The 26,012-nt window shown below is 49.8% G+C and overlaps 1 protein-coding gene across 14 annotated transcripts in view; it reads left to right on the forward strand.

Annotated features, from left to right (window-relative positions):
* Stk32b (serine/threonine kinase 32B) overlaps positions 1–26,012 on the forward strand; it is a 331,454-nt gene that overhangs the window by 89,128 nt on the left and 216,314 nt on the right. For all 14 annotated transcript variants that reach the window (XM_074042636.1, XM_020178357.2, XM_074042642.1 and 11 more), the window contains one exon: positions 215–366. In XM_074042636.1, coding sequence (XP_073898737.1) covers positions 215–366 — 152 coding nt within the window. The remainder of the gene's footprint in view (positions 1–214; positions 367–26,012) is intronic.

Genomic DNA, 26,012 nt, shown 5'->3' on the forward strand with positions numbered 1-26,012 from the left:
CCCCACTTTAGGGACCACCCACAGAGCAGATATCCTGGGTCTGACACCTGCCCATGGGAGTCCATCTTTTGTCTTAGCCAGAGCTGCCCAGCAAGCAGGTTGTCAGAGCAGACTTGAGCCCAGGCTTCCATGGAGATGCATTGAGGGTTGTCTTTTCTTTTTTTCTTTTTCTTCAAATGTTGCCTGAACACTGTCCCCTCTGTCTGTTGCTCAGGTATGCATCGTGCAGAAGCGAGACACGAAGAAGATGTACGCCATGAAATACATGAGCAAGCAGAAGTGCATCGAGAGGGACGAGGTGCGGAACGTATTCCGGGAGCTGCAGATCATGCAGGGGCTGGAGCACCCGTTCCTGGTCAACCTGTGGTGAGTGGCCGGGCTCCACGGAGTGACCCCTGTGTTCCAGGGATGGGAGTTATGTCTGCGTTCGTGCGCCCTCGGGGATCTTGTAGCTTACCTTTTCTGATGAGACCTTCAAGCGTGCACCTCACTTTAATTTTAATTCTGTTCTCTTACCTGATGAATCAGAGCTGAAAACAGATTTAGAGGAGGTGGTTTTGTGTGTGTGGAAAATATGTCGCATGTTACCTGAGAATGCCTAGAGCCTTCTCAGGACCGTCCAGCGTTTTAGAAAGTTGCACCCATCATGTTGAGGGCAAGAAGGAAGAGAGGTGGCCAGCATGGAGGTGCTAAATTCCAGGTTCTGAGTCTGGCCCACAAGGCCCATCATGACCCATGTTCTGGAACTTTCTCTGCACCCCATCCCTGGTTATTATTTCCATTTTAAATTTGCATTCTAGAAATGCCACCCTTCTGATGGTTCCCTGCTCCTGATGTCTCTTTTTCCTGAAATAGTCATGGCCTCTGTCCTCCATTGTCCCCTAGCCATACCTGTACATTCCTGGGGCCCAGCTGAGGAAGCCCTCAGGCCAGGGCCTCCCCCTCGTAGTTTCTGCCTTGCCCTGTGTTGACCTAGCAGCCTTTACCACCGTGCACCCCGACTATTGATTTACTTGGCCTTTCTGGCAATGCCTGCTTCCCGACAGCAGGGTGGTTTCTTGGAGCTCTGCTTTTGGAGTTTGACATAGCATCCAACAAAGGGGCTTCCTGAGCATGATTTGGTGAGAGGAGTGAGGCCCGCTGACTTGTGGGCCTTCTGAGCTGCAAGGAGACCTTCATGGGGATGTCTCCTGTGCTCCCTCCCCCCTTGCTTCTTACTGCCACCAATGGTGTCAATTGGTCACACCCAAGAGCACATTGAGCCTTGGGTGAGAGGAGAAGAAGAAGGAAAGGGAAAATCAAAGTATGCAAGGCACATGCCCCAGACTTTGGCATTTCCATGGGGAAAACCCAAGCCAGATGTGGTACTGCAGAATCTGAGTACCAATAGGTCTTTCTTCATGTGTCCAGGCAGTGATCCAACACCTCCACCATTTGGCGGGGGGTGCAAACTTCGTTTTGATTGCTGGGTAAGAGAACTCTTTTTAATAATAAATTTCTGAACAGAAAAGCAGCATACATTCCTTACAAAATGCAGAGGATAAAATATAAAAAAGCAATAATCACAGAATCCCATCACGCTCCTATGACTTTTTAGGCATGCAATTCTTTCTGTTCTCTTGTAGCAATGACGTGTGACTGTCTATTTCATGGATATGAAATACACATATTAGCAAAGCAACTTTTTGTTTAATTCTTTCAAATTAATGGTCTGGTAGGTGTAAACCTAACAAAAGATGTGAAAGACCTCTACAAGGAAAACTATACACTTCTGAAGAAAGAGATTGAGGAAGACTATAGAAAGTGGAGAGATCTCCCATGCTCATGGATTGGTAGAATCAACATAGTAAAAATGTCGATACTCCCCAAAGTAATCTACATGTTTAATGCAATTCCCATCAAAATTCCAATGACATTCATTAAAGAGATTGAAAAATCTACTAGGGGGCACTATTTCTTTACTGCAAAGTCTTTGAAAGTCATTTTTAACAGCTAGGTAATGTTCCACGGGGAAGAAGCGCATGAGCTATCTTAGCCTCACCCTGTCATCTGGGTTACTCAGGGCGGGCGGTCTCTGATTATTTTTGTCAGCATCACTTCTGAGGAGGTGATCTTTCTTGAGCCTAATATCTTTCAGGAGAGACCCCTGGGAGTGGACCCAGGGGATCAGATGCATAGTTGACTTGTCCATTGTGTTACAAAGGAGAGTTCATGGACTCTAAGATGCCCACAGATTAGCGACAGTGGCCTTCCACAGAGGCGCTGGGTAAAGAAGAAATTTCTCTGTAAATGTTGCCTCTAGTGACATGAAATTCCCATCATAAGCAAGAAAGGAGCAAACCCATGGCTTGATTTTGAGTCGCCTCCCAAAATCTCTGGGCTTCAATTTCCTCACTTGTTAATGGACATCATTAACTGTTTATTGCAGGTGTTTATAAATGTATGAAAGTACATTTTCTGTAAATGATAATACCACTCACTGAAAGAGGCCCTGTATACATGCACATGAATGTGTATGACGACACATGGGCGAGAGGTAAAGGCATGATAAATACACACATGGTATGGCAGGCAAGTGATAGAAGGACACATGAACAGATCCATGAAAAAATAGACAATGACCCTTCAAGTCACAGGTTAAAAGGAGGGGGCACCGGTCCCCTGATCAGCTCTGAGTCCTCCGCACACCGTACAGTCAGTGCTGACTGAGTGATAGGGAGAGAGGCTTACATTTGCCTAAGCACACACGGGGATTTCTTGGCTCTGTCATTAAGAAGTGGAGCAGCAGAGCTATCTGTGGTCTCTCTGCCTCCCCTGTATTAGCTTTATTTTCAGAGCCTCGACTCCTGCAGCCCCTGGTACTCACTGAGCAGCCTCAGCAGAGGCTGCAGTCGAAGCTGGCCTGACTTGGGACAGGGTCCCTTCCTAAGACCATGGGGGAGGGGCAGGAGAGGGGGCCTCCAGAGTCTCATGAGGAGAAAAGGGCACCTCCAGAAAAATTCACGTGGAATCTGCTCCTGCCTGGTGCTGGGTCTCACTTTTCACCCATTCTGTCCTGTGTGGGAGTCCCCCATGACAGCTCCACCCTCTTCTCGGGGACAGAGCTGGCTCTGAACATCATCTTAACTGCCTGCTCCAACTGGATTGGTCCAAACTCAGCCCATCAGTCTTAAAGGGAGATGGTCTCCCACATTCACTGGGTACGATGTCACCTACTTAACTTCTTTATTCCTATCAGCTGTGCTCATTTCCTCCTATTGTTCTACCATCCCCATTTCAAAGATGAGCAACTGAGTTACACCACTCATAAGTGGAAGAGGTGAGACTTGAACTCAGGCTGTTACACTGGGTAACACTCGTAACCCCTTCTTGCCTGGCCAGTCCTCTCCACTGGCTTCTCTTTGCTGTCTCTGTGGCCCTTGCTGGGTGAGTCCTCGGTGTGGAGCTGCTTGTTGGGCTGGTGAGGACACCATGGCTTTGCATTAATCGTATGTCAGCGAATTACTATGCCCTTGGGATGATGTGTGACTCCCGCCTTCTCGTTATTCTTCTCTGCTGACACGCTCAGTAACTGGCCCAGGTGACGGCTGGCACTGATTAGTTCTCATGACAGTTTTGCATCTGAAGAATGAATGACTTGTGCTCCCAAGCCTGTGATAACCCGGCGTGAGTGGTCAAGTGCAGTACTTTCGACTGTTCTAAAGTGAAGCTATTTTGCCCTCCCTGGCTTAAGACATCTGGGGAAGGAAAAGGGAAAGAAAAATCCCCTTCCAGAGCAAAGGAAGCACACTGTTACAGGGAGCCCTGGGAGGGGAGGGAGGGAGAGGGAGGGAAGAGGTTTTTCCCCACTCTGGCTTGGAGTCTGTGCTCTGGCTTCAGATCCCAGCTCTGCCTCTTGCCAGCAATAAGACTATAGACCCAAGCATGTCCTCACTCACGTTCCTATGTCAACCCCTACTTCCAGGGAGACAGAGGCTTATGGAGGTAATTACGGCGAATGAAGTGATATGGGGACCCTGATCTGAAAGGGCTGTGGCTTTCAAAGAAGAAGGAAGAGGAGGAAGGGGGAAGGAGGAGGAGAGTTGGGGTGGGGGCAGGAGAGAGAGAGAGACAGATACCCTGAAGACACAAGCAAGAACATTGTTGTCTACAAGCTGGGGAGAGTTGTCACCAGAACCAGAACCTGGCTGTGCCATTCCCCTGGCGTGGGAGTTCCAGCCTGCAGCACTATAAACGATATGCCACCCTGTTCATGGTGTTTGTGTGGCAGCCAAGCTGACCAGCGCAGAGGCCTTGGAAGCAGGTGGTTTGCTTCTTGGGGTCTGTTTCTTATTTGTACAACACAAGTGAAAGGACAATGATGTCACAGTGGGATGACATGTAACAAGTACCCACTCATCTTGGCCACTTCATAAAGGCCTTTGTGATTGCCGGTGCCACTTAGCACTTCTTCTCTGAGGTTGGCTCTCGCTGGTTGAGTGCCTTGCAGACGGTCACTTCCATCTCTGCGCGCGGACTACCTGTTCTCTCATCTCCTCTAGCACCAGAAGTGAGCACCTGATGACTTTTAGAAGACAAATTCCGAGTTTTTAGCACTAAACTGTCAGCCTGAATAAATGTTAGTGGGTAGGCCCTTCCTTCGCATTTTCAGAGCATATGTTCAAAATTCTTTTCTACTTGTCTAATTGGCTGTATTTACTCAACTTGCTGTTGAAATGTTTTGTTTAAAATTGAGTGAGGGAGATACCTCCACCAACTACTGTCAAAACAACTTTCAGAGTAAGCATCTGGCACCACAGGACGAGAACAGACACCAAAGTCAGTGTAAATATTTCTCAAAGCAGCTCTGTTTCTAGAGCCTTCTTTGAGTGGTGATGGAATGAATCAATACACAGATGTCTCTGTGTCACTCTAAGACTGAATTCAAGTATGATATGTCTGATATATTGTAAGAACTTTTGTAAGTCCCACCATGTACTCCCCTACACAACAATAAAAAATGAAGTGAAATTATAAAAAGTACTCAAAGGCAGAGCTTCTTTGGCTGAAGCAGGGGACAGGGGAAGAGACTGGAGGAGGACAGAGATGGGAAGTACCCAGTGGGACCCACCTGATGCTGCAGCCCCCCGAAGTAGCTTTTCAATGTTCGGCCACCGTGACCCATCATCCGCTTGGTCTAGGCAGTGTAAATCTTATCAAAGTGCAGCTCTGAGCCTGTCACTCCTCTGGGTGAAACGTCACAGCGTTCCTCAAAGCCCACAGGATAAATGTCTATCTGTGGCTTGGGCTCTGGCACTCTGTCCAGCTCATCTCTTGACACTACCCCTGCTGCCTTCCCGGTCAGTTTTGCTGAAGCCACTCTGAGTGACTTGCAGTATCTGTGACAAGTCCTCCTGTTCTCATCTCTCCAGGCCCTTGCTTATGCTGTTCCTTCTGCCTGGAATGTCACGTCCCCTGCTCACTGTTCACGAGACCTCTGCTCTTCCTCTCACAGGTCATGAAGCAGGTGTTGGCAGGGCTCCCCGTGGGACCAGGCAATGTCCTATGTCCTAAAGGTCCAGAGACCAGGAGAATCGGTGTGGCTCCTGCCTTCTTGGAGTTCACAGTGCAGGCATCACCTCCTTCTTCGAGCTTCCCTGTGTCTTTCTCTCCCCCCATCCCAGCAGTGCCTGCTTCTGGCCTGTTCCTTTACAGGCATATCCACTGTGGTCAGCTGCTTCCTCCATTACAGCTGGCCAGCAGCTCCGGGAACATGCCTTATCCATCCCTGGCTCTCCAGTGTCTAGTAATCAATAAACTCATTTTTTTGGCTGCTCTTCCCAGTCTGTGATAGGCTAGGTGCTGTGCTGGACATTGGTGGGAGAATAATGAGCAAGTCTCTGTAAGACTCCATCTTACAGAGCTGACAGATGAGAGAGCACAAACGCATTGAAAACCACTCACAAGTCCTGCTCCCTTCCCTCCATCAGGGTTCAGTAGTAACTGTCCTTTGGTGTCCCCAAGATACTTACAAAATAGTGAGATTCCACACACCAACCATGCCTGGGGTCAAGCAGTATCCTGGTCCATCCCCAACACACAAAGCAGGAGAACAGTGGTGGGATTTTCCCAATTCCAAGTAGTGACATCATCAATCTGTGCTTCCTCCAGGATGGTCATCACCATGGCAACCTTCAGCATCAAAGGAAGAGGTGATGCTCTCTTGTCTGTGGTCCTTTCCTCACCCTTGCCTCTCCCCGATATCTTTGGCTTATGTTCTGAAGATACCACACTTCCAGTCTTCTCTGTATTGGCCTGGGGGCTGCTGTTCTGAAGAGGGCAGGGTGTGGACTGGTGTGTGAGCTGAGGGGTGTTCCAGGCTGCACTCTGACATTCGTCCAGCACTGTGTATGAGGGGGCTGCATGAGGAGCCAGAGGCCACACCATGCAAAAACAGAGCTCGGGGCTACACAGCTAGGTCAGAGGGATGGCCTGGTGTGTCTGGCAATGCTGCAGTGAGTCAGGAACGAGCAATCCACTGGAGAAGCCAGGGGACTTACCCTGTCCTATGCAAGAGCCGGGACTCCCTGGATGCTCGCTGGGTGCTCTGTCCGCCCCCTCCACCACAGGGTGACTCCACCTTGTGCCCATTTCCTGGCTGCTCCTCTTGTGTCCCATGTGTTTTTCTGTAACCAGACCTCTCCTGGTGCATGGATTATCCAACACATGCCATGCTTGTTCAATTGTAGCAGTGATGATAGCATTTACTGGTCACCTGTGGTATAAGGCTCCGTTTGAATTTTACCTCAGTCCTCAGAACTATCTTGCAAGGCGATGTGATCCCCTCCAGTTTACAGCTGGAGAGGCTGAGAACTAGGGGTTAAATTTTTCTCCCAAGGGTACAGAGCTCACAAGAGGTGGTATTGGGGTGAGAAGCTGGGCCATGCTGGAGATGGTTGACAACCAACTCTCCTGGGTGGAGGGAGGGGGACAAACCCTGGTTTGTGGTGTTTGCCATTTTCCAAGGTGGACCTACTCCCTTCCTGGCTCTTTTCAACCTAACAATGTGGTGTCAGCCAGTTTAACGTTTCTCAAAACTTAGCGATTGATTCTCAAGAGCCGGTGTGAGCAGACTCCCGTGTGGCCCTGCTAGACCCAAATCTAACACCGAGCCGGCTCTCTCAGCACCCAGCTTCTACCAGTCAGGTCCAGAGCTAAGCAAAACTGTCAAGATAAGTACACAGTGAGTTCCACCTTCAGAGAGGAATGGTTCCCACCTGAGAAAGAGGAAGTACAGTGACTGCACACTCAGCAAGGTGGTAGACGCAGAAAATGGCCCTATCGAAGAAAGTCATAGGTGCATACCCTTGAAAGCCTCGGTTTTCTCATCTGTAAAATGGGGAAATGCCTCCCATCTTTCTGTGAATCGTGAGGTTCAAATCAACTGAGACCCCCGGAAGTTGTAATTTGTTGGAGGGACCTGCATTATTATACTTCCTGTGAGAAAGCCTGAAGTATAAATAATACTGCCAATTTATAAGAATGAGATGGCTGGAGAGGCAGTGACTGTGCACACAGTCTGTGGACGTTCAATGACCATGCAATTTGGTGTTGAGCTCCTAGACAGAGAGCCACAAAACTGCATTAGAATGTAAGCCGTGTTAATGGCAGCTTTCACCTTGAAGTGGGGCCCTTGACCCTGAGGTTTGAAAGTCACATAGCAGCCCCCACAGTCCCCACCCTCTCCTCCACTCTCTGTTGCCTCTGCCTGCGGCAGTTGTCTCTGGATACCTGCAGGGCATCTCCATACCCTTTTCCAGGTCATTATCAAATATTACCTTCTGTTTGAGGTCTTGTCCTGCCCACCAGCTAAAGCTACAAGCACCTGCCCACCTTGGCACCAACCCACTTCTATGTCACAGTCCTTTCACCCGACAACACACATTCTACCTGTTTATCTTGTTTTTTCCTCCACTTGCTTTCTCTCCACTCGTGCACACCCTCACGCACGCATGCACGCACAAAGGAAGGTGTCTCTGGTACGGTGAGAACAGCTGTCTGCCTTTTTAAAGTCGTTAGAGAAGATTTAGGTTCAGAGCAAAACCAGGAGGAAGGTAAAGAGATTTCCTTACATATCCCCAGGCACACGCACAGCCTCTCACCACAGTGGGACATGCATCCTGATCTGTGAGCTACACGTCGTTCTGCCACCCAGAGCGCATGGCTTACACTCGGGCTCACTCTTGGTGTCTCCGTGCTTTGACGGACGTGTAATGATGTGTGTCTGCCATGGAGTGTCACACAGAGCCCTTCCACTGCTGTGAAGTCCCTGTTCTGCTCCTCCTCCTTACTCCTGACAACGTCACTCTTTTTTACTGGCTCCATTGTTCTGCCTTTTCCAGAGGCGGGTTGTGCAGTAGCCTTTTCAGACTGGCTTCTTTTTCTTGGTAGCACATGTTCAACTTTCCTCCATGTCTTCCAGAGCCTTGATAGCTCATCAGTCAATAATACTCCCCTGTCTGGACGGGCCTTTGTTTGTTCTGTCCACTCCGCTGCTGAAGGCATCTTGGTTGCTTCCAAGTTTTCTGCTGCTAACACCTGAGTGCAGGTTTTTGTGTGGAATAAACATTTTAGCACCTTTGGGTAAATATCAAGGAGCAAGATTGCTGGATCACACAGTAGGATATATTTAGTTGTGTAAGAAACTGTGAAACTGTGGGGCATCCAGGGGCTCACACCTGTAATCCCAGCTACTCAGGATGCAGAGATTAGGAGGATCATAGTTCAAAGCCAGCTTCAGCAAACAGTTTGCAAGACCCTATTTTGAAAAAGCCCCTCACACAAAAGGGCTGGTGGAGTGGCTTAAGGTGTAGGCCCCGAGTTCAAGCCCCAGTACCGCAAAAAAGAAAAAGAAGCTGTGAAACTGTCGTTTGAAGTGACCGCCACATTTCGGATTCTCTCCAGCAATGGCTGTGAGCTCTGTGACCCCACATCCCGGTCAGCGTCAGGTGTAATAGGATATGGATTTTGATGAGTAGTGCTGTCTTGTTGTTGCTTTGATCTGCACGCTGTCTGCATCCTCCCCGCTCTATTTCTGGCAGTCAGAACCATGTCTGGCATCCAGTAGGTGCTCAGTACATGCTTGAGGAGCGAATGGGTTGAGTGAATGAAAGTCTTTGTGCCAGTACTTAGGACAGTGCCCGGCATATCAGAGCACTCTGTGGCCAGCTCACTTCGTTCTTTACTCACACTGACCCACACTGAGCTGAAACCAAAACCAAAATCAAGCCCTGACTCCTCCAAACTCAGTGCCAATCATTCTGTAACCTGTGCATAGACTGAAAAACAGCATTTCAATCCCAGACCTCTGGTCCAGAGTGAGCGTGTGAAGTTAAGGAAGGAGACAGCATTTTACATGTGAGCGGATAACGGTGGTGCCCATTCTCACAGCCAGCATTCATTAAGCACTTACTGGATGCCTGGACCGTGCTATGTTCACAGCACCATCTCCTCATTCTGCACGGAGGCCATGGCAGTCAGGTGTGTTTGCTACTCCATGTTGCAGAAGAGACAACCGAGCCGAGGGAGGGTCAACGGCCCATAATTGAGTGGTCCCTGTGTCCCACGGTGGCCTCGTGTGCTCTGCCACCAGCGGGGTCACAGTGCACACTTATTAAGCAGTGTTCTAAGTACTGATGACTTGTGCCGAGCAGAAGAGATGTAAATACACCTGCGTGACGTGTCCGCTTTCCCAGCCTGGACGGGGACACTGCCCAAATCCAAGGGTTCTAAACTCACCCATGATTCAGAACTGTGGCAGGTGCAAGAAGGAAATGCTAAGCTTCTGACCCTGTGGAGTGAGGGGACCTGGATTCCCTTTGAGGAAGGAGAGGCTCCCAAGGACAGCCATCTGTGGGGTTTTGTGACACTGACACTCCCAGCAGATCTCCTAGGCAGGCGTCACGGCATACAAGGAGACCAGGCTCAAACACGCTGAGTGATTGTGGCCATTCAGGCTCCCATTAACAGAGGCAGAGCTGGAATCCACAGCCAGCTGTTTTGTAGGGCCTGCAAGTCACTGGCCATGCCTTTGCTTCCTTCCTGACACAGCAAGACTTGTCTGAAATTATTTAGGAATTTCAGAGTCAACACAGACCCAGCCTCTGGGACTTCCTCCAGTACCTGGAACCTTGGTGCTGTTCTCTGGGCCTCAGTTTCTGACTTCTCAGCTGTGAACTGAGGCTTTGGGCTCTGACCCTGGCTCCTCTGGTTCCCACAGAGCTTTGGGGTCACTTTACTTTGGCTGGCGGGTTTGAAGGAGTGGGGAGCAGGCTCCGATCTGCCTCATTCAGTGTTCCTTTCCCCACAGGTTGGTGCTCTGTGTTTGATTTTATTGAAGGAAGAGCGGTGGCTCCTGTGCACATGGTTGTTTTGTTTGTTGGTTTTGTTTTCATTCTGGGGATGGAGCTACAGGCCTCTCCCACGCTGGGCCAGCACACTACCACTGAGCCGCACATCAGCCCATGTCACACATTGTGACCTCCAGTAGCCTTTCTGGGCTCCCTGGCACAGTGAAGCTAAGATGTGGCACAGCCTCCTGAGCAGTGGCCCAGGCACAGCTAGATTCCACAAGCAGACAGACGGCTCGGTGTGTAGGACCAAATGAAAAGGAGAATTGTAGGGGAACGAGGATCGATGACAACTTAGAAATCCAAAGGCAGCAATAAGTGGTAGAGAAGTGTCCTATCCCAGTCCTGTGCTCCCAGGCCAGTGACAGACAGACTGGGGATAAGGAATGAGTGAGAAGGGGTGCAATGTGTGTGGCTTTTGCTTCCCATCCCACAGGCCTCCCCACTCAACCAAGCCTGTCTGTGCATCCAGATGCAGACTCAGGCCCGACAGCAGAGACACACAGAGTGCAGAAGGGAGAACCTTTCTGCTTCCAAGGAGGCAACCAAGATTATCCTGAGCAAAAAGTTGTGGAGACCCCATCTCAACAAACAATCTGAGCATTGGGGTTCACTCCTGTCATCCCAGTTAAGCATAGAGAAAAGCACAGTCAGAGGCCAGCTCCAGGCAAAAAATGTGAGACCCTGTCCAAAAAATAACTAAAGCACAAAAGGGCTGGGGGTGTAGTTCAAGTGGTAGAGCACCTGCCTAGCAAGCACTAAGCCCTGAGTTCAAACCCCAGTATCGCCAAAAAAGGAAAAAAGCATAAAGGCTGATTTGATTCGTGGTTCTGGAGTCTCGGTAGTCCAGCAGCACAGGTGTGGCATCTGTCTGTCGAGGGCTTTCTTGTTGCCCCTTAACATAGCAGGGGAATCGGTGGTGAGAAAGAGCAAGCCACCGATGCCATCATGGGGCCACCTCATGACCGCATCTAACCCAGTTACCTCTTGAAGCCTCACCTTCAAATACCACCCACCTATGCGTTTTTGGATCAAGACTCCAACACATGAAATGTGGGGACACATTCACACCTCAGCCCCACCACAGGGGAAGTGCCAAGGTCCAGCCTGTGACATCCTCGTGTTCCTACCCTCAGCCCCAAGGTTGGTCCCCATCCATGGTCCCCTCCTTCCCTTGCTACCACTGTGGAAGACAGTCCCCAGCCACTGCTCTTCCTGGGGCTCAGCTGCCCCTCCTTGAGAAAGGAGGGCAGAAAGTGGGGCCACGAGGTAACGGGCATGGGGAGGGCATTTCTAAGAGCTCTGCAGGCCATGGTTCCCTAGGTACCTCAGGCCACCTGCTCTCCATCTGGCCCCACGTGGAGCCCAGCTCCCCGCTGTATCACTTGTCTCTGTCAGACGCCCCCCACCTCCACCTCGCAGCCCTGTCCTGCACAGATTGGGAGCCTCAGGCCATTGTGGGGATTTGGTGTTTGAACGCATCTGTCTGACTCCAAAGCCTGAGCCTTTCCCTCCACTTACCCTGCATCCCCTCTCTGGAAGCCTCCCACCACAGAGCCAGCTGCCATGGAGAGTGGGAACAGCGGGGGTGGGGCTGCTTCTTGGTGGCCCCTCCTCTCACTGGGTTTGCACATTCTAGGGGAGCATGGGTCCCCAAGGGACTTTGTCCCAGGTGAGGCTGGAGTTTTATTTCAAGCCATATTTTTGGTCATGCATGAAATAAGGAGAAATATCTTGGAAGGTGGTGACACAAGGATACTGCTCCGAACAGATGTGTGAGAAGGCTGCTGACGCCAAAGGTGCAGGTGGGGTGGTTGATATGTAGATATGAAAACTTACCAAGGCTGCGCGTTCAGAAACCCTGGTCTGTCCTCCCAGCCCCGGGATCCCTTGGCACGTGCTCACTCTCCTGGGCCTGGACAGAGTCCGTCCTGCTGGTGTTCCATTTGAGCTACAGTTTGTTTCTTCTTGGGACCACCCAGCTCCTGGCTCCATGCTGGCTTCCTCCAGCTGCCAGGCAGTCCCTGTCACATTGCCCTGTTCTACCCAGCCAGTCCCTTGCTGTGTCTGATGTTGATATGGCCGCTCATTTTTTTTTTTTTTTGCAGACATTTCCCCCAGGACCTGGATAAATATGAGCTCCCTGAAGTTGGGGTCCTGTTTGCCTTGCTCCCCGCTGTGTACAAGCATTTATAAAGTGTACCTCTGTCACAGTCACACCGCCCAGCCTTGTTAGCACCCTCCCTTCCCCACATCCTCTTTCTCAGGCAGCCACCTGCTCCTCCTGGTGCATCACCACCAGCAAAGGTGATTACCTACTTCACAGGTGATGTCTGAAGTCTGAGACACACTTGTACTCAGGGGCTTCACCTTGTCATATCAACCCACATTTTTAACTAATATGAACTTGATTTTTTAAATGCAGTGTTGCCCATAGGTAAAAAACTTAACTTCTGGTACCTTCAGTAGAAGGCAATCCTGAAAATGTATATCCTGGAACTTACAGTGTCATTAAATCCACCTGTCTTCCCAAGATTACACAGTTCTGAGCCTGTGCCCAGTCCACAAGGAGTGGGAAGGTGACAAGGACAGGCCCAGGATGGCATCAAACCAAGACTGTCCCTCCACACCATCAGGGTGGGCACTCCCTTGGAATGGAAGCCAGTGGCCTTATTACTCTACGCTCAATGGCATTTGATTCCACTCCAAGGGCCCCCAGTGTCACCTTGCTGGTAGCAGGGATGGAGCACAGTCCACATTCCCTGATAACACGGTTGCCGAGGAACACTTACTCTCCTCCCTTCCTCTCCTTCCTCTTTCTTCTTTCCTAACCAACAGTTTCATTCCCAAACTTACTTAAAGCCACTAATACATGTTTAAAAATTCAAGATAAGCTATATCATCACAAAGTGAGAAAATCAAGGGAAGAGTGGGTGTAGGGCATGGAGACACATCTGAATCCAGACAAGCACCCGGGTTGGGGCAGGGCAGGGCAGGGCAGGGCAGGCCAGCCCAGCCACTGCATCACCCTGGTCACGATGATCTGTGAGCCTGCAGCAATGGTGGGTCTACTCAGACACACTCCCTTCCTTCCATTCAAATCCCTTTGGAAACAGCAGAAGCCAGGACCTGTAGGTGGTCTCTTTCCATGAGCAGGTGGGCTCAAGAAATGCTCTTTATTTGAGGTTCTTTGGTCCAGACACCTGCAGGAGCAGGTGGGTGACAGATAAATGAGGGGAATTGGTGTGAAGGACACTAGGGGGTGGTGGGAACAGTGTCCAGCAGCGATCACCCTCGGGGGATGGTCCAAGGTAGAATTTGGGGTGGGGCTGGTGGGGGCTCCACCCACTGCCACCCACTGTCTGGCTGACCCTGTGTCATGACTTCTCACAGTCCTGGTCTCACTTTGCTACGTGAGTGCAGGGTGAACTTCATGGAGGCCTGTTTGCATCTTTAGTAGGTAGGGTGAGGGGAAGTCACAGAGGGAAGACTCTGGCCGCCCTGCCCCTCCACTCATTTCTATTAATCTGTGTCATTTTCTTCATGGTATATGTCACCATCAAAAAGTCCCGTTTTTCTCCATCACCAAAACAAAGGCACCATTTCTGGGCCACCAGATTTGAGCACAAAGAATTCACTCCAAAAATATTGGCAGAACGAGTGAATGATTGCACGAGGAGTGCTTTTCCTCTCTGCCCCCCCCCCTTTTCCCAGTGGTCACTCCTCTTCACTAGTTTCCTTCTTGGTTACACCAGTACGCTTGAGGATGGTGTCCTTTCATTCTTATTTTCTTGAGAGGTTTTGTAATGTTTGGAATTGATTTTGAATCATCAGATGCTCAGATGCTTTCCTTGAAAACAAACCTCGGGAAACAGGGTTACTTGGTAAATGCATCAACAGTGTCTACATGAACCCTACCTGTGATAAATCCTACTTCCTTGTGATTTCTGGTGGAGCACATGTTGCAATTTTCAACAAAATGCAATGATAATTAACAACAGCACCTGAAACTCCCCACATTCCTTCTGCGTGTCCTTTTCCTTTCCACGTGCTCCACGTGGCTCCCTCGAGTCAGCCAAGCCACCTCTCCACGAACGCTATGCAAAGCGAGGGCATGGTACCCAACACTGGGTAAGCCTCAGTCAGCTCTTTTAGTAAAGGCCCACTTTCTCTGCCCTCCTGATTGCATCCTGAGAGTAGAGATTTCTAGATGTCAGTCAGTGCTAGGGATCAAACAGCTTTTTGAAGCCACTGTGAAATTGCATGTTGGAATTTGCGCCACTTGACAAGCCATCTGTTGGAATGCTTCTTTTGCCACCTTCTTACCAGCTACTGTGCTAATTTGCTGGGGGGAGGGGAATGGTGCCTTATTGCTCTTTCTAGTCAAGTCTGATTCCCAGCAACACCGGCAATGTGTCAGAGGATGATTGGCCATGTGTTCTACCAGGTCTTTCCAAAAGGATATTTGAGTGGGGTCCTGGAGGACGTGGAGGAGAAGCTACTCTATGTCACTACACAGGAGTCAATCAATGATCCATCTGGAAGGACTGAAATGGACCCTCCGGTTCCAGCCAGCACCTTCAGCCACATGCTCCATAGTTAGATCTGACGTGATGATGTCACACTGTATCTCCAAGAGGCAGAAAAGAGGAGGAAAGATGTAGCCGGCGGAGGGACCAGTGTGCACATGGGTGCGGGAACTTGGCTTTCACGCCACACCAACACTGAGCTTCTACTTGGCAAGTAGGTGACTTGGGAGACAAGGACTGATCTTGGTGTCGGGCTGGTATAAAATCACTTCTGGGGCTGACAAAGTGGCTGCCCAGCACGCATGAAGACTGAGTTCAAACCTCAGTACCACCAGAAAACAAAAAAAGACTGCTGGGGTGGGTAGTGTTTAGTCAGTCTTTCCTTCCGAATTATGCACTTCTGTGTGAGGAGTGGAAGGGAAAATCAGCCTACACCCCTCTGGCAATTTCCATCTTGTCCACACCCTCAAGGCCTGCTCAGAAGTAATGAGATTTCAGATGAGCCAGGAGCACAGGGTTTGTGGCTGGATGTCAAACCCCAGGGAGTCCTGGGCTAACAGATGTCCTTTATGGGACATTACAAAGCAGACGGGTGGCTTAGGCTGCCCTTCTCTACTCCAGGTCCAGCTAATGAAACAAGTATTGTTTTAATTAAGGCAGCAATGTGGTTATTTGCACAGAAACAACCTGAGTGAGGCAGGGCTGTGCGCGTCAACACAGTGCAGGAAGCAGAAAGTCTAATAAGGTGTAGATGGAGAGGTGCCTCCGGGACTTGTTTTAATGAATATATTAAGTGCTGTCATTAGCATATCTTTGTTGCTATGTGACTGTGGACTTCTGAGCATCTGAAAACCTATTGGTACCCATGTGGTTTTGAACTGGCATCTCCAATCTTGCTAACATTGTAAATCCGCCTCTCAAATGCTTTCACTTACCTCTCTAAATTACCGCAGGCTCCAAATGACTGTGGCTGATTTCAGTAAGATTTTATCCGATCTCTTTAAATTAAATTTTTTTCACCTCTCTTTTGGTTTTCCAAATTGCTTGAGCTTTCAAACGTTATCAAATCAGCCAGTTTCATGTTGTATTCTGCAAACACCAGCCTCCCCTAGAGTCTCCAGCACCAGGTGGTTCCTTCAACCATCCAGATCCTTGAATGTGCTGTTCTGTTCTTCAGAATTTCCTGCCACTTCTGTCCACCCCACGAACTCCTATCTGTGCCACAAAACCCTGCTCACTGCTCCTGTGCAAAGCCTTCTACAGTTCCCCATGGGGAACTGCCTTTTCTTAATTCAGTGCTTAAGAAAAAAAAAATCCCACTTTTTCCTGGTGAACCACAATGCTTCCTTCTTTGTGACAAGGAAAACTGGGTGTCTGGTGGTGTCAGCCAATGTGTTAGAGGCCTGAACCCCAGGGAGACCCTAACCGAGGTGGTAGTCTTAGTGACAGGTCTTTGGGTCACAGCAGTGTGCTCTTGAAGGGCACTGGGTCCCTGCTCGTTCCTCTTATCTCTTTCGCTTCCTGGCCATGAGGAGAGAGGTTTTGCTGCACCACGACTCCTGTCATGAGGTACCATGACACCACAGGCCTGAAAGCAACACGACCCACTCATCGTGGCTTGGAACCTCCAAAATGGTGGGCCCAAATAAACCTTTCCTCTTCATAAGCTGATTGCCTCAGGCATTTGGTATAGTGATGGGACGTGACTAATGCAGTCATCCTCAGCTTTCCAGCTCTGGCCGGAAGGATGCTCCGAGCCGGACCACATGGAGAGGCTGCCTGGTGCCCTGGGCACAGAGACCCGCAGGCAGACAGGCTTCCGTTCAAGTCTCAGGTCACCAGCTGCAGGACATCAGAAAGCAGATTGACGCCTGGCTCTCAGATTGAAGATAAACGTAATGAAATGACAAGGCCTGACAGCCTTGCCGTGGTGACAAGTCTCGGAACTTCTGGCTTTGTTTCAGATCTGCGTTTTTTTCCTCTTCTTTTCCATTGCTTTGCTTCCTGCTTGACATTATAATCCCTCAGTTTGAAATCTCTCCATCTGTTTTTGTCATCAATTTGTTTTTAAGGTGATAGTGTGAGCCGGCTAAGTCATTGGTGGGACCAGCAGAGATGACTGGACTTGAGCACTTCTGTTTTTAAAATGGCTGGCTGTCTGCCATGCTGTTGGTAAAGGAGTCTTGAAGCCCAGTTCCTCCCACACAGAGCCTTCTCCAGGGCTCGGGCAACAGGACAGGTCCACAGGACCCGCACGGCAGATGGGACAGCCCTGCTTTATTCACGTATTGGCAAACACCCCACACCTCACTGCACCATTCTGCAAAAGCGGGTTTGGAGTACTTGGCATGGGCTTCAAATAGAACTTTCTTCCTCCAGCTCCGATCTAGCAGTAGAGATCCAGGACCCAGATGTAGCTGTGCAAGTGAGAGCTGTGGTGAGAACTCACCCAGGTGCCTATGGAGGTCTGACTTCCTCCACACCCCATCACCAGGCCACAACATGGACTGAGACCCACTGATGGGGCTTCCATTCTTCTGAGCCACCAGCCAGGCATCGGTTATTGGAGAGCAACCCAGGTGGTACATGTGGAATGGTCACAAGAGCAGAGGCCAAGCCTCGTCTCGGACTCCTTCATGGGGGATGAGCCAGCTGGAAAGTGCATGGAGGTTTGCTTTGTTACGCACAGGGCCACGCCCACTAGTAAACACCTCTCAACGAATAAATGCCAGTCCCTGGTCACTAGTGGGTCTCTCCTCCCTTAGGGGCTCAGCCATTTTCCTTCTCTGCACGATCTTGGAGTGAGGAGGAAAGGCAGCTGCATGTCCCTGCACCTGTGGCTGACACTGTCTCAGGGCCCAATATCATCCCATCCAGCCCAGTAGAACCTCAGCTTGTCCTAGCCAGCAGACAGGCAGGGTGGCCTCCATGAGACACAGCCATGCCTGGCTTCAGGAAATGTCCTTTTAATGTCCACATGCAACTCAGCAATCGGGGAGCCAATTGTACACCCAGTTAGTGCACCCCACTTTTTTGGCAGTACTGGGGATTGAACTAGGGGTTTGCACTTGTGAGTCAGGCACTCTACCACTTGAGGCATACCTTCAGCCCGTACCCCACTTTTAAAGCATGGGGAAGGCAACAAAAAAAAAGCAAAGTGCTCCTATTCGGGGAGCTTGGGGGAGAGGCCAGTGTGGCCCCCATCTTCTGTAGCTTGAACTGACCAGCAGGAAGCATGAGCTGCCTATCCCTGTGGGGATGCAGCAATCTGCAGGTGTGACACCAGCACTTCAACCCAGGGCTGTGGCTCCATCCCCTCCCAATGTCTGTGATTTCAGGGCCTTCTGGGTACGTTAACCAAGATGCAACTGCTGGTGATCCTCTCTGGCCATGGACAGCTGAGTGTGCTGCTCATTCACAGGATGGCACTGTCAGGGAAAGTTTGCTTATTAACTGCAACTGAGCACATGCTCTATGGGCCACAGTGCTTTGGACAGGGGAGCAAATCCCAGCTGTGAGAAGGTGACAAGGACTTGGACTTTAATAAGTGAGAAACCTGAAGTGAAATTGTAGCTCTTCCTCTTGGAAGCTGTGTGATCCTGAACAAGTCAGCCAACCTCTCTGGCTTCCATTTCACTCCTCTTGAAAAGAGGGAGGTATTTCTTATTGCTGTAACGAGCAAAGTGAACAATGTCCCTTGTAGCCTACTCAGGACACAGGAACCCACTAAAGGATCACCTCTCCACTCCATCTTACCCCAAATCCATGGCTTTAGATTGTTTTTTCATCATTTTCCTCCCTGAAAGACTAAATTACTGGACTTTTTTGTTTGTGACATTCATTCTCTTGTTCATTCTATATAATAAAATTTTGGAGGGAGAGTTGAGACAGGGTCTTACTATGTAGCCTAGGCATGTCACCAACTCATCATCTTCCTGCCTTAGCTCCTGAATACTGGGATTACAGGTGCATGCCACCATGCCTGGCTGTGTAGTAAAACATTTCCACATTCTGTTCCCACTACCTGAAAAGCACCTCTCCCCACTTCACTGTCCATGCAACACATGCTCACATCTCTGTAGCACTTAGCACTGTTGTGACCTTTGGTGGGTGGACCATTCTTTTTTTTTCCCATGGCAAACTCCACAAGGACAGGACCAGGTTCCTTTGGTTCTCACTGTGATCTCTTCAGTGTACACTGTATTGCCTGGCACACAGTAGGTACTCAACCACTGTTCATTGCAACATAGAGGCTCTGTTTTCCATTTCTAAATTTTATATTTTTATCCAAATCTATTTGTTCTCCTCCCAGAATCCTTTAGATCATTCATTGGGTTCTGTATGCCCAGCCCCCTCCCCAATTTCCTCAAGCATCACCTGCAGGAGTGACTGCCCACATCTTCAGAGGATCTCTCTTGCACTCCCACAGTCAGTGTGGCAACTAGCTGCAGAGCCACAGTGCCTGAGAGTCCACACACCCACCCAGACATCCCAATGATGGTGGACTGCGGCTGGGAGTGGCCAGCTCTCTTGCACTGCACTACAATGCCCTTGGGGTCCAGCAAATTCTGCCAAGGTTGGGAGCTATCTGACCCCTTCCTGGCTTCCCTACCTTGCTGGTCTCCCTAGTGAACTACATGCAGTGGAGTCCTCATTAAAAGACCTACCCCTTCAAGAACCCAACCAGGAAGACATATTGCAAGAGCAGAATCATAGAACTGTCAAGCAGACTGAGTCTTAGGTGTTGGCTAGTGAGGTCTCCATCATTCATTTTGGTGGGCATTTGTTGACCTTGTGCTCTGGGTTGGGCCTGGGCTGGGCTGGGCTATGGATGGGGAAACTGAGGTCTAGAGAGGAGAAGTGGTCACAGGACATATGAGTAGTAGTGACAAGACAAGAACCAGTGTCTACTGGTTCTTGGCTCTGGTTCTTTACTCTCCTTTCTGGTGGCTGTGGGTACTTTGCTTCATGCGATGGGTAATTTTATGACTTGACTTGACTGGGCTAAGGATCCCACAAAGAAGGTGAGACATTGGCTCTGGGTGTGGCTATGGGGGAGTTCTGGAAGAGGCTAGCATTTGAGTCAGTGGACTGAGTAAGGCCACTCTTACCAATGTGGTGGGCACCAGCCAATCTACCAAGGGCTGAACAAAATGAAAACTGAGTGATTAATTCATTCTCTTTTTGATCTGGGACGTCCACTTCCTGCCCTCACACACCAAAACTTTCTGGCTCTTGGGTCTTTGGACTCTGGGACTTCCATCCGCAGGACCCTGGTTCTCAATACTCCAGACCCCACTAGGACTTAGGCTATTTTCACTCCTGGTTCTCAGACCTGTGGAGTTGACCAGCAAGCAGATGGAAGATGGAGATGGCAGGATTCCTCAGCCTCCATAATCATGTGAGCTAAGTCCTACAAGATGATGAGAGAGAGAGAGAGAGAGTGCACACCTACATGCATAGTTAGAGCTCATGGCTCTATGTCTCTGGCGAACCCTTCCCTCTTTCTCTGCAAAGACAAAGCCCAGTCTAGGTCACAGGGAGATATGGAGGAGGGCTGGAGCGCCCGGGCCTGACTGGTGGGTGGAACCCCTGGGGCCTTTCTGGCTGGCTGCTCACAGCCTCCCATGGCTCTGGCAATGGCAGTGTGGTGTTCATCTTAGTAGATCTGTAATTTCAGAGATCTGGGCTGGAGGGTGGAGGTGACTGGTGAGGGCTGGGTGGCAGCAGTGGGTGGGTGACTGTGCCTGCATGTGTAGGGTGAAGCTTGCCCCAGGAAGACCTGGGATTGGGCTATGCCCACACCCTCTATTCTGGGCCTTATGAAAGAAAATCCATTCCTGCCTTGGAGGAATTCTCTCTCACTTTCTCTGGCCTCCCTTTCTCTCTCCATCAGAAAATTGGGATCACAAGGAGAGGGTGGGGACATGGGGCAAAGAAATGGGAAATACTTTAATTTAGACCTTTGTTCTGTCTCTACTGAGCTGAAAAGAAATATTCTGAGCACTCGGTGGTATGACCCAGCCCAGTCAATGCAGGGCCAAGACTTCTCAGTTTGGAATTGGACCAAAAAGTTTGACAGTACTAACCCCACAGGGGGGTCTGGAGTGTCCTTGGCTGCTTCCTTTTCAAGCCTGTCACAGTGATAGACAGCTAGGAATGAGTCGTGGTCAGACATCTTCCCATGTCATCGTGCCCAGCCAAAATAAGTAAGCAGGCATATAAATCAACAAGATAAGCCGTATTCCGATGAGTACTCTGGCTTTCTTCTCTTACGGTAGTTGATTAGAATCTTCTTTTGACTCCTGATCTTCCCTTGACAGAAGGGTGACCCATAGTGGGCAAGCCGTGGCTTCTCCCATGAGTGCGTCTACAGGATTCTCCTGCTTTTTTCCCCACTATCTCCTTGAAACAATAACCTGGTCAATAGCGGGTGGGGGTGGCGGTTATCACTTGGAGACATGACAACAAGGCCCCTCTTGAGCTAATCACAGAGGCGTGTCTTTTTGCAACAACAGTAATTACCTCTCAGCAGTGGTGGCTGGTGGCCTGGCAAAGGGCTGAGGCAGATGGAGGGCTGGGGAAGGGAGGCCTGAGTGATTAAGATGACGCATGGTGAGGCATGCACACAGCAGAGTGGAGCAGCTGCCCAGGGACTATGAAAAAGCCCAAGTATAGGACATTTTCCTAACCAGATCTGTGTCTGCTGAAATCAGACAGTGTCCACTAGAGCCACTCTGTGCCCACAGGGACAGAGACACATCTGAGAAGGAGCCTGACCCAACAGTTCGGCTTGGGGGCTGGGCCTGGTGTCCAACCAGCCTCCTCTCTTCTGCTGCCCTGAACCATTCTGCACTTGCTCCCTGTCTCTGCTCTTGTTTCTCTTCTTTCCACCAAGGCTGGAAACTCCTCAGCCAAGGTACCATTCTGTTCTCAACTTGGCCCCAATTGTTCTGATCTGTTTTGGATGCTTTGGGAGTTTTAGTCTTGTTGGAGTTAACCAACTCCAGTTCCTGGGCCAAATCCCAGCTGCCTCCATTTTTGTAAAGTGTTGTTGGGGACACAGTCACAGCCATTCATTATGTCACAAGGATGGTCCTATCATTCTCCAGTGGCAGAGCCAGGCCATTATGATGGAGACAGATGGCCTGGCCTGCGGACCCTGAAATAATGACTTCTAACATGGCATTCAGGCCTCCCACAGCTGTCTCCTCCCTCTGCCCTCTGGTCCCCCATCCTTTCTGGCTTCTTGAGAACCCTATCTCTTGATTTGCTCATGTCCTGGCACCTACCTACCCCGCACCTGAGCCTAGCCCAGGCTGGTGCAGCAGACCAGCAGGAAAAACAGGCCTGTGGTGTTTCTACCCAGTGGAAAATGGGGAGAGGCTGCCTGGAGTACTGTTTTGAGAAAGGAGGAGACTGTGTGTAGAAGAGGACGGGTCACCAGGAGAGAGGACTGTAGTCAGGCTTTTGTTCCCTGCCCTGTGGCACGTGTTGTCTCTCTCTGCACTCGTCCTTATTTTCTGTTCTTTTCTTTCCCACCTTCTCTACATGGATACTCCTGTGCTTACGATGAGTTATGATCCAGTAAAACCACACAAGTTGAAAATATCCCAAGTCAAAAATGCATTTAGTGCTGCTAACACTGCGTATCAGCCCAGCTGCACACAGCACGGCTGTGTCAGTTTTTCCCAGGTGATCACATGGCCTACCGCTCCCCTGTATCACAGGAAAGGGGCACAGACCCAAATTTGAAATTCGAAGTATGACTTCTACTGAGAGCATGTAACTTTTGCATCATCATCAAGTCAAAAAAGGTGAAGGAGAACCTTCAGGAGGCAGGGACCATCTGTACCATTATTCCAACAGAAACGTCTCTGAGTTGCTATTATGTTATTGGCAATGATGTATCAGGCAGGAAGGGCTAAGTTACGCTGCAGTAACAAAGTTCCCACTTCTCAGTGGCTTAAAACAACAAACGTCTCTTTCTTGCTTCCACTGCAGTATGTCCAAGCTGGGCTGGCAGGGAGCCATGTTCACCACTGTGATCACAGGTTGATGGTGTTTCTGAGCTCTGCCTGTGTCAGAGAGCTCAGGCAGAAGTGACACATGTGGCATCAGACACGTGACAGAGGTGATGAAGAAAACCCACAGCTGTGCTCTGGAGGAGGACCACATCTTCTGGACCAGTTGTGGAGTTCTTATGGCATACAGCACTTTGTGCTCATTCTGACATTTGACCTTACACCAACCATGAGACATTTTCCCATCAAGACTTAAGTGACACATTTGCAGCCACTCAGCATGGTGGGGCTTGAAGGTGTAACCCTGGCTTCAAAGTCTGAGCTCTGTGCCTGGTGCCAAAGGGGCCACTAACTCCCTACTGTGTCCCTGGCTTTGAATTCCCCTATGCTGCTTGTCAGTGAGGAGTCTTGGGACCTCCTAGGAAGCTGGGGTGGGGTAGGGGAGAGGATACATTTAAGAATCCACTGATCTACCCATGGGGGTGTGTAGCTTGGATCCTTAATGTCCCTAAAGGCTCATGTGTTGAAAGCTTTGTCCTTAGCTGCAGGTGCTATTGGGAGGTGGTGGAGCCTTTAGGAGGTGGGGCCTAGGTGGAAAAAAATTGGCTATTGGAGGAGGTGTGCCTTTGAAAGAGATTCTCTCCCTTTTCCTCTTCCTCCTCCTCCTTCCTCCCCCTCTCCTCTTCTTCTCCTCCTTCTTCTTCCCAGATGCCTTGAACCACATACTCCCCACCATGATTCTCTGCCTCACCACAGGCCCAAGTGATGGGGCCATGCATGGACTGGAAGCTCTGAAACCACAAGCCAAAATAGATCTGACCCCATTTTCAGTTACCTCAGGTATCTTGTCACAGTGACATGAAGCTGACTACCCCAGAAAGTAGGGGAAATACGAGAGACCCTAATTCTGCCTTGATTTCCCCCACACAGAGCCCATCTTGTACAGCTGTTTTCCTTGTGTCTCATCCATGATCACAAGGCCTCACAAGCAATCTTCATTCAGCTCCATTTTTAAGAAATCTTTTCTTCCCCTTTGAGAGATTCACCAGTAACTCACCTTCAGGAGATCCTTCAGATTTCTCTGTTTGATTTTCAAAGTCCTGCTTGTTGGGCGCCCCATCCCCTGGCCTCTCCTCTGGTGCAGTGCCCAATCCCAGCCTCCATTGCTGCTGTCACTGCGGTGCTTCTGTGAACACAGGGACTCAGGGCAGGGGAGATGCGAGTCTAGACCAAGACCTTGACAATGGCATGAACCAACAGAGGGAGTCACTGGAGGCTGTGTGAGGAAGTAAAGATTATGGATCTTGAACCGGGCAACCAGTGATCAAAATTCTAAAGACGGTGGTGGGAAGAACCATGGTGTGCAAGGGAGTGACCCAGGCAACTGATTCATCCCTGCTCTACCCCTGTGTTCCCAGGAGGCAGGGAACAGTCTTTTCCTCATCTTGTCACCTGTATCTGTGACTTTTAAGACAACCAAGCCTATGACACATAGTTCACCGAATTACTTGGTACAAGTTGTTCCACGGAGCTGAGTTGATAATGTTTTCTGATCTAGTTACCATAGCACACATGGGCTCAAGAAGCATATATAATACTCCATTCAACACACAGGAAGTACAGGAAGTAGATGAGATACTTTCATGACCTTGTTCAAAGTTGCAAGTTGAAGAAGAAACAGAATCAGGATGTAGTCCACACTGTCTACTTCCAAAGTCCACCACTTCCTCTATTCCACCGTGTCTCCAGGGGAGCAGGTCCCATGTTGCTGGTAAAGGTTAATGGCATGGTTTGGATGCAGCGGGACAATTCCTGGAGTGCTGAAATTGTGCCTCATTGAAGCACTTGCCCTGGAAAGCAAAAATGTCAATCTCACACCCACGGCTTAGCACATGTGCAGGAGAGCAGCCATTTCCTTGAAAATAGCATCTTGTCACAAAACGCACAATGTCACCAATGAGGCTCCAGCCTATGTAAGCAAATTCAGGCTCCCTGTGTGCATTCGAGTATAAGCTCGAGTGTGGTCAGGACCAAGTGCTCGAAGGCTGGCACAGTTCTCACTCAGCCCTGGGCACGGAGGACAAGCACCTGTTAACGGCACAGCTCAACAAGGCAAACGCGGGGCCCGACCCCTCTGTGGTGAGCCATGTCTTTTTTTGCAGGATGGCAGTGGTTCTAAGATGTTCAAGTCTGTGCCACTCTGGCCCTCAGTTTCCTCATCTATTAAACAGTTTAATAATGAGTGCTTCCTTCAGTGGCTTATAGGAGCTGAAATAAGTCAACTCAGTGGTTTATGTGTCTGTGAGCATTGTCATCATCACGACCATTTTCATCATTGTCACTGTGCAGTGAGTTCTCAAAGGGACTAACTTTGGAGTCTGACAGCCTGCAGTGGAAATACCCATTCACACTCATTAGTAATCTGTAACCACAGACAGGTCATTTGTCCCTCTGGACCTGTGTTTTCTCAATTACTGAGTATTTATCTAGTGCTTTCAAAATGTCAGGTGCCCTGATAAGTGCTTCGCAACAAACAAGTTGTCAGCTGCCAGCAACACCACAGGATGGAGACCGCGAGAAGGAGACCAAGGTTCAGAGAAATCACAGTGACTGCTCAGGGTCACATAGTCAGTAAGTGGTAGAAACATGTTCAAACCTAAGGTTTTCAGAGTCCTTAGGAGATTTGAGCAAGAGCTGAAAAGCATCCAGTGCCTACGGGGACTGGAGTACAGTGGACTGTGGTCACAGCTGCTTTGCAGCCTCCTCCTCCCTTCTCCATCCTCCTCCTCCTTTTCCCCGAGGCTTTCCATAGGATGCTCCTGGTCCCCTGTGTAAACCTCCTCAACCTCACCTCCTGCTTCTCCCCCTCTCCTTGTGCCATGTTCAACCTGGACCCTGATTCTCTAGCTTCCTGTCCTTGTCCACGCTGCCCATCTCTGCCCGGGCCAGTCTCATCTGGACTTTCAGCCCCATCATGGATGCTTCCTTTCCAAGAACACTTCTCTCCTGCCTTCACCCAAACTCAGCCTGAGTCGTGTGCACTTCCGTCCTCTCTCTGTGTGCACGCTGGA

The sequence above is a fragment of the Castor canadensis genome, chromosome 9 (assembly GCF_047511655.1).
Source record: "Castor canadensis chromosome 9, mCasCan1.hap1v2, whole genome shotgun sequence".
NCBI lineage: Eukaryota > Metazoa > Chordata > Mammalia > Rodentia > Castoridae > Castor > Castor canadensis.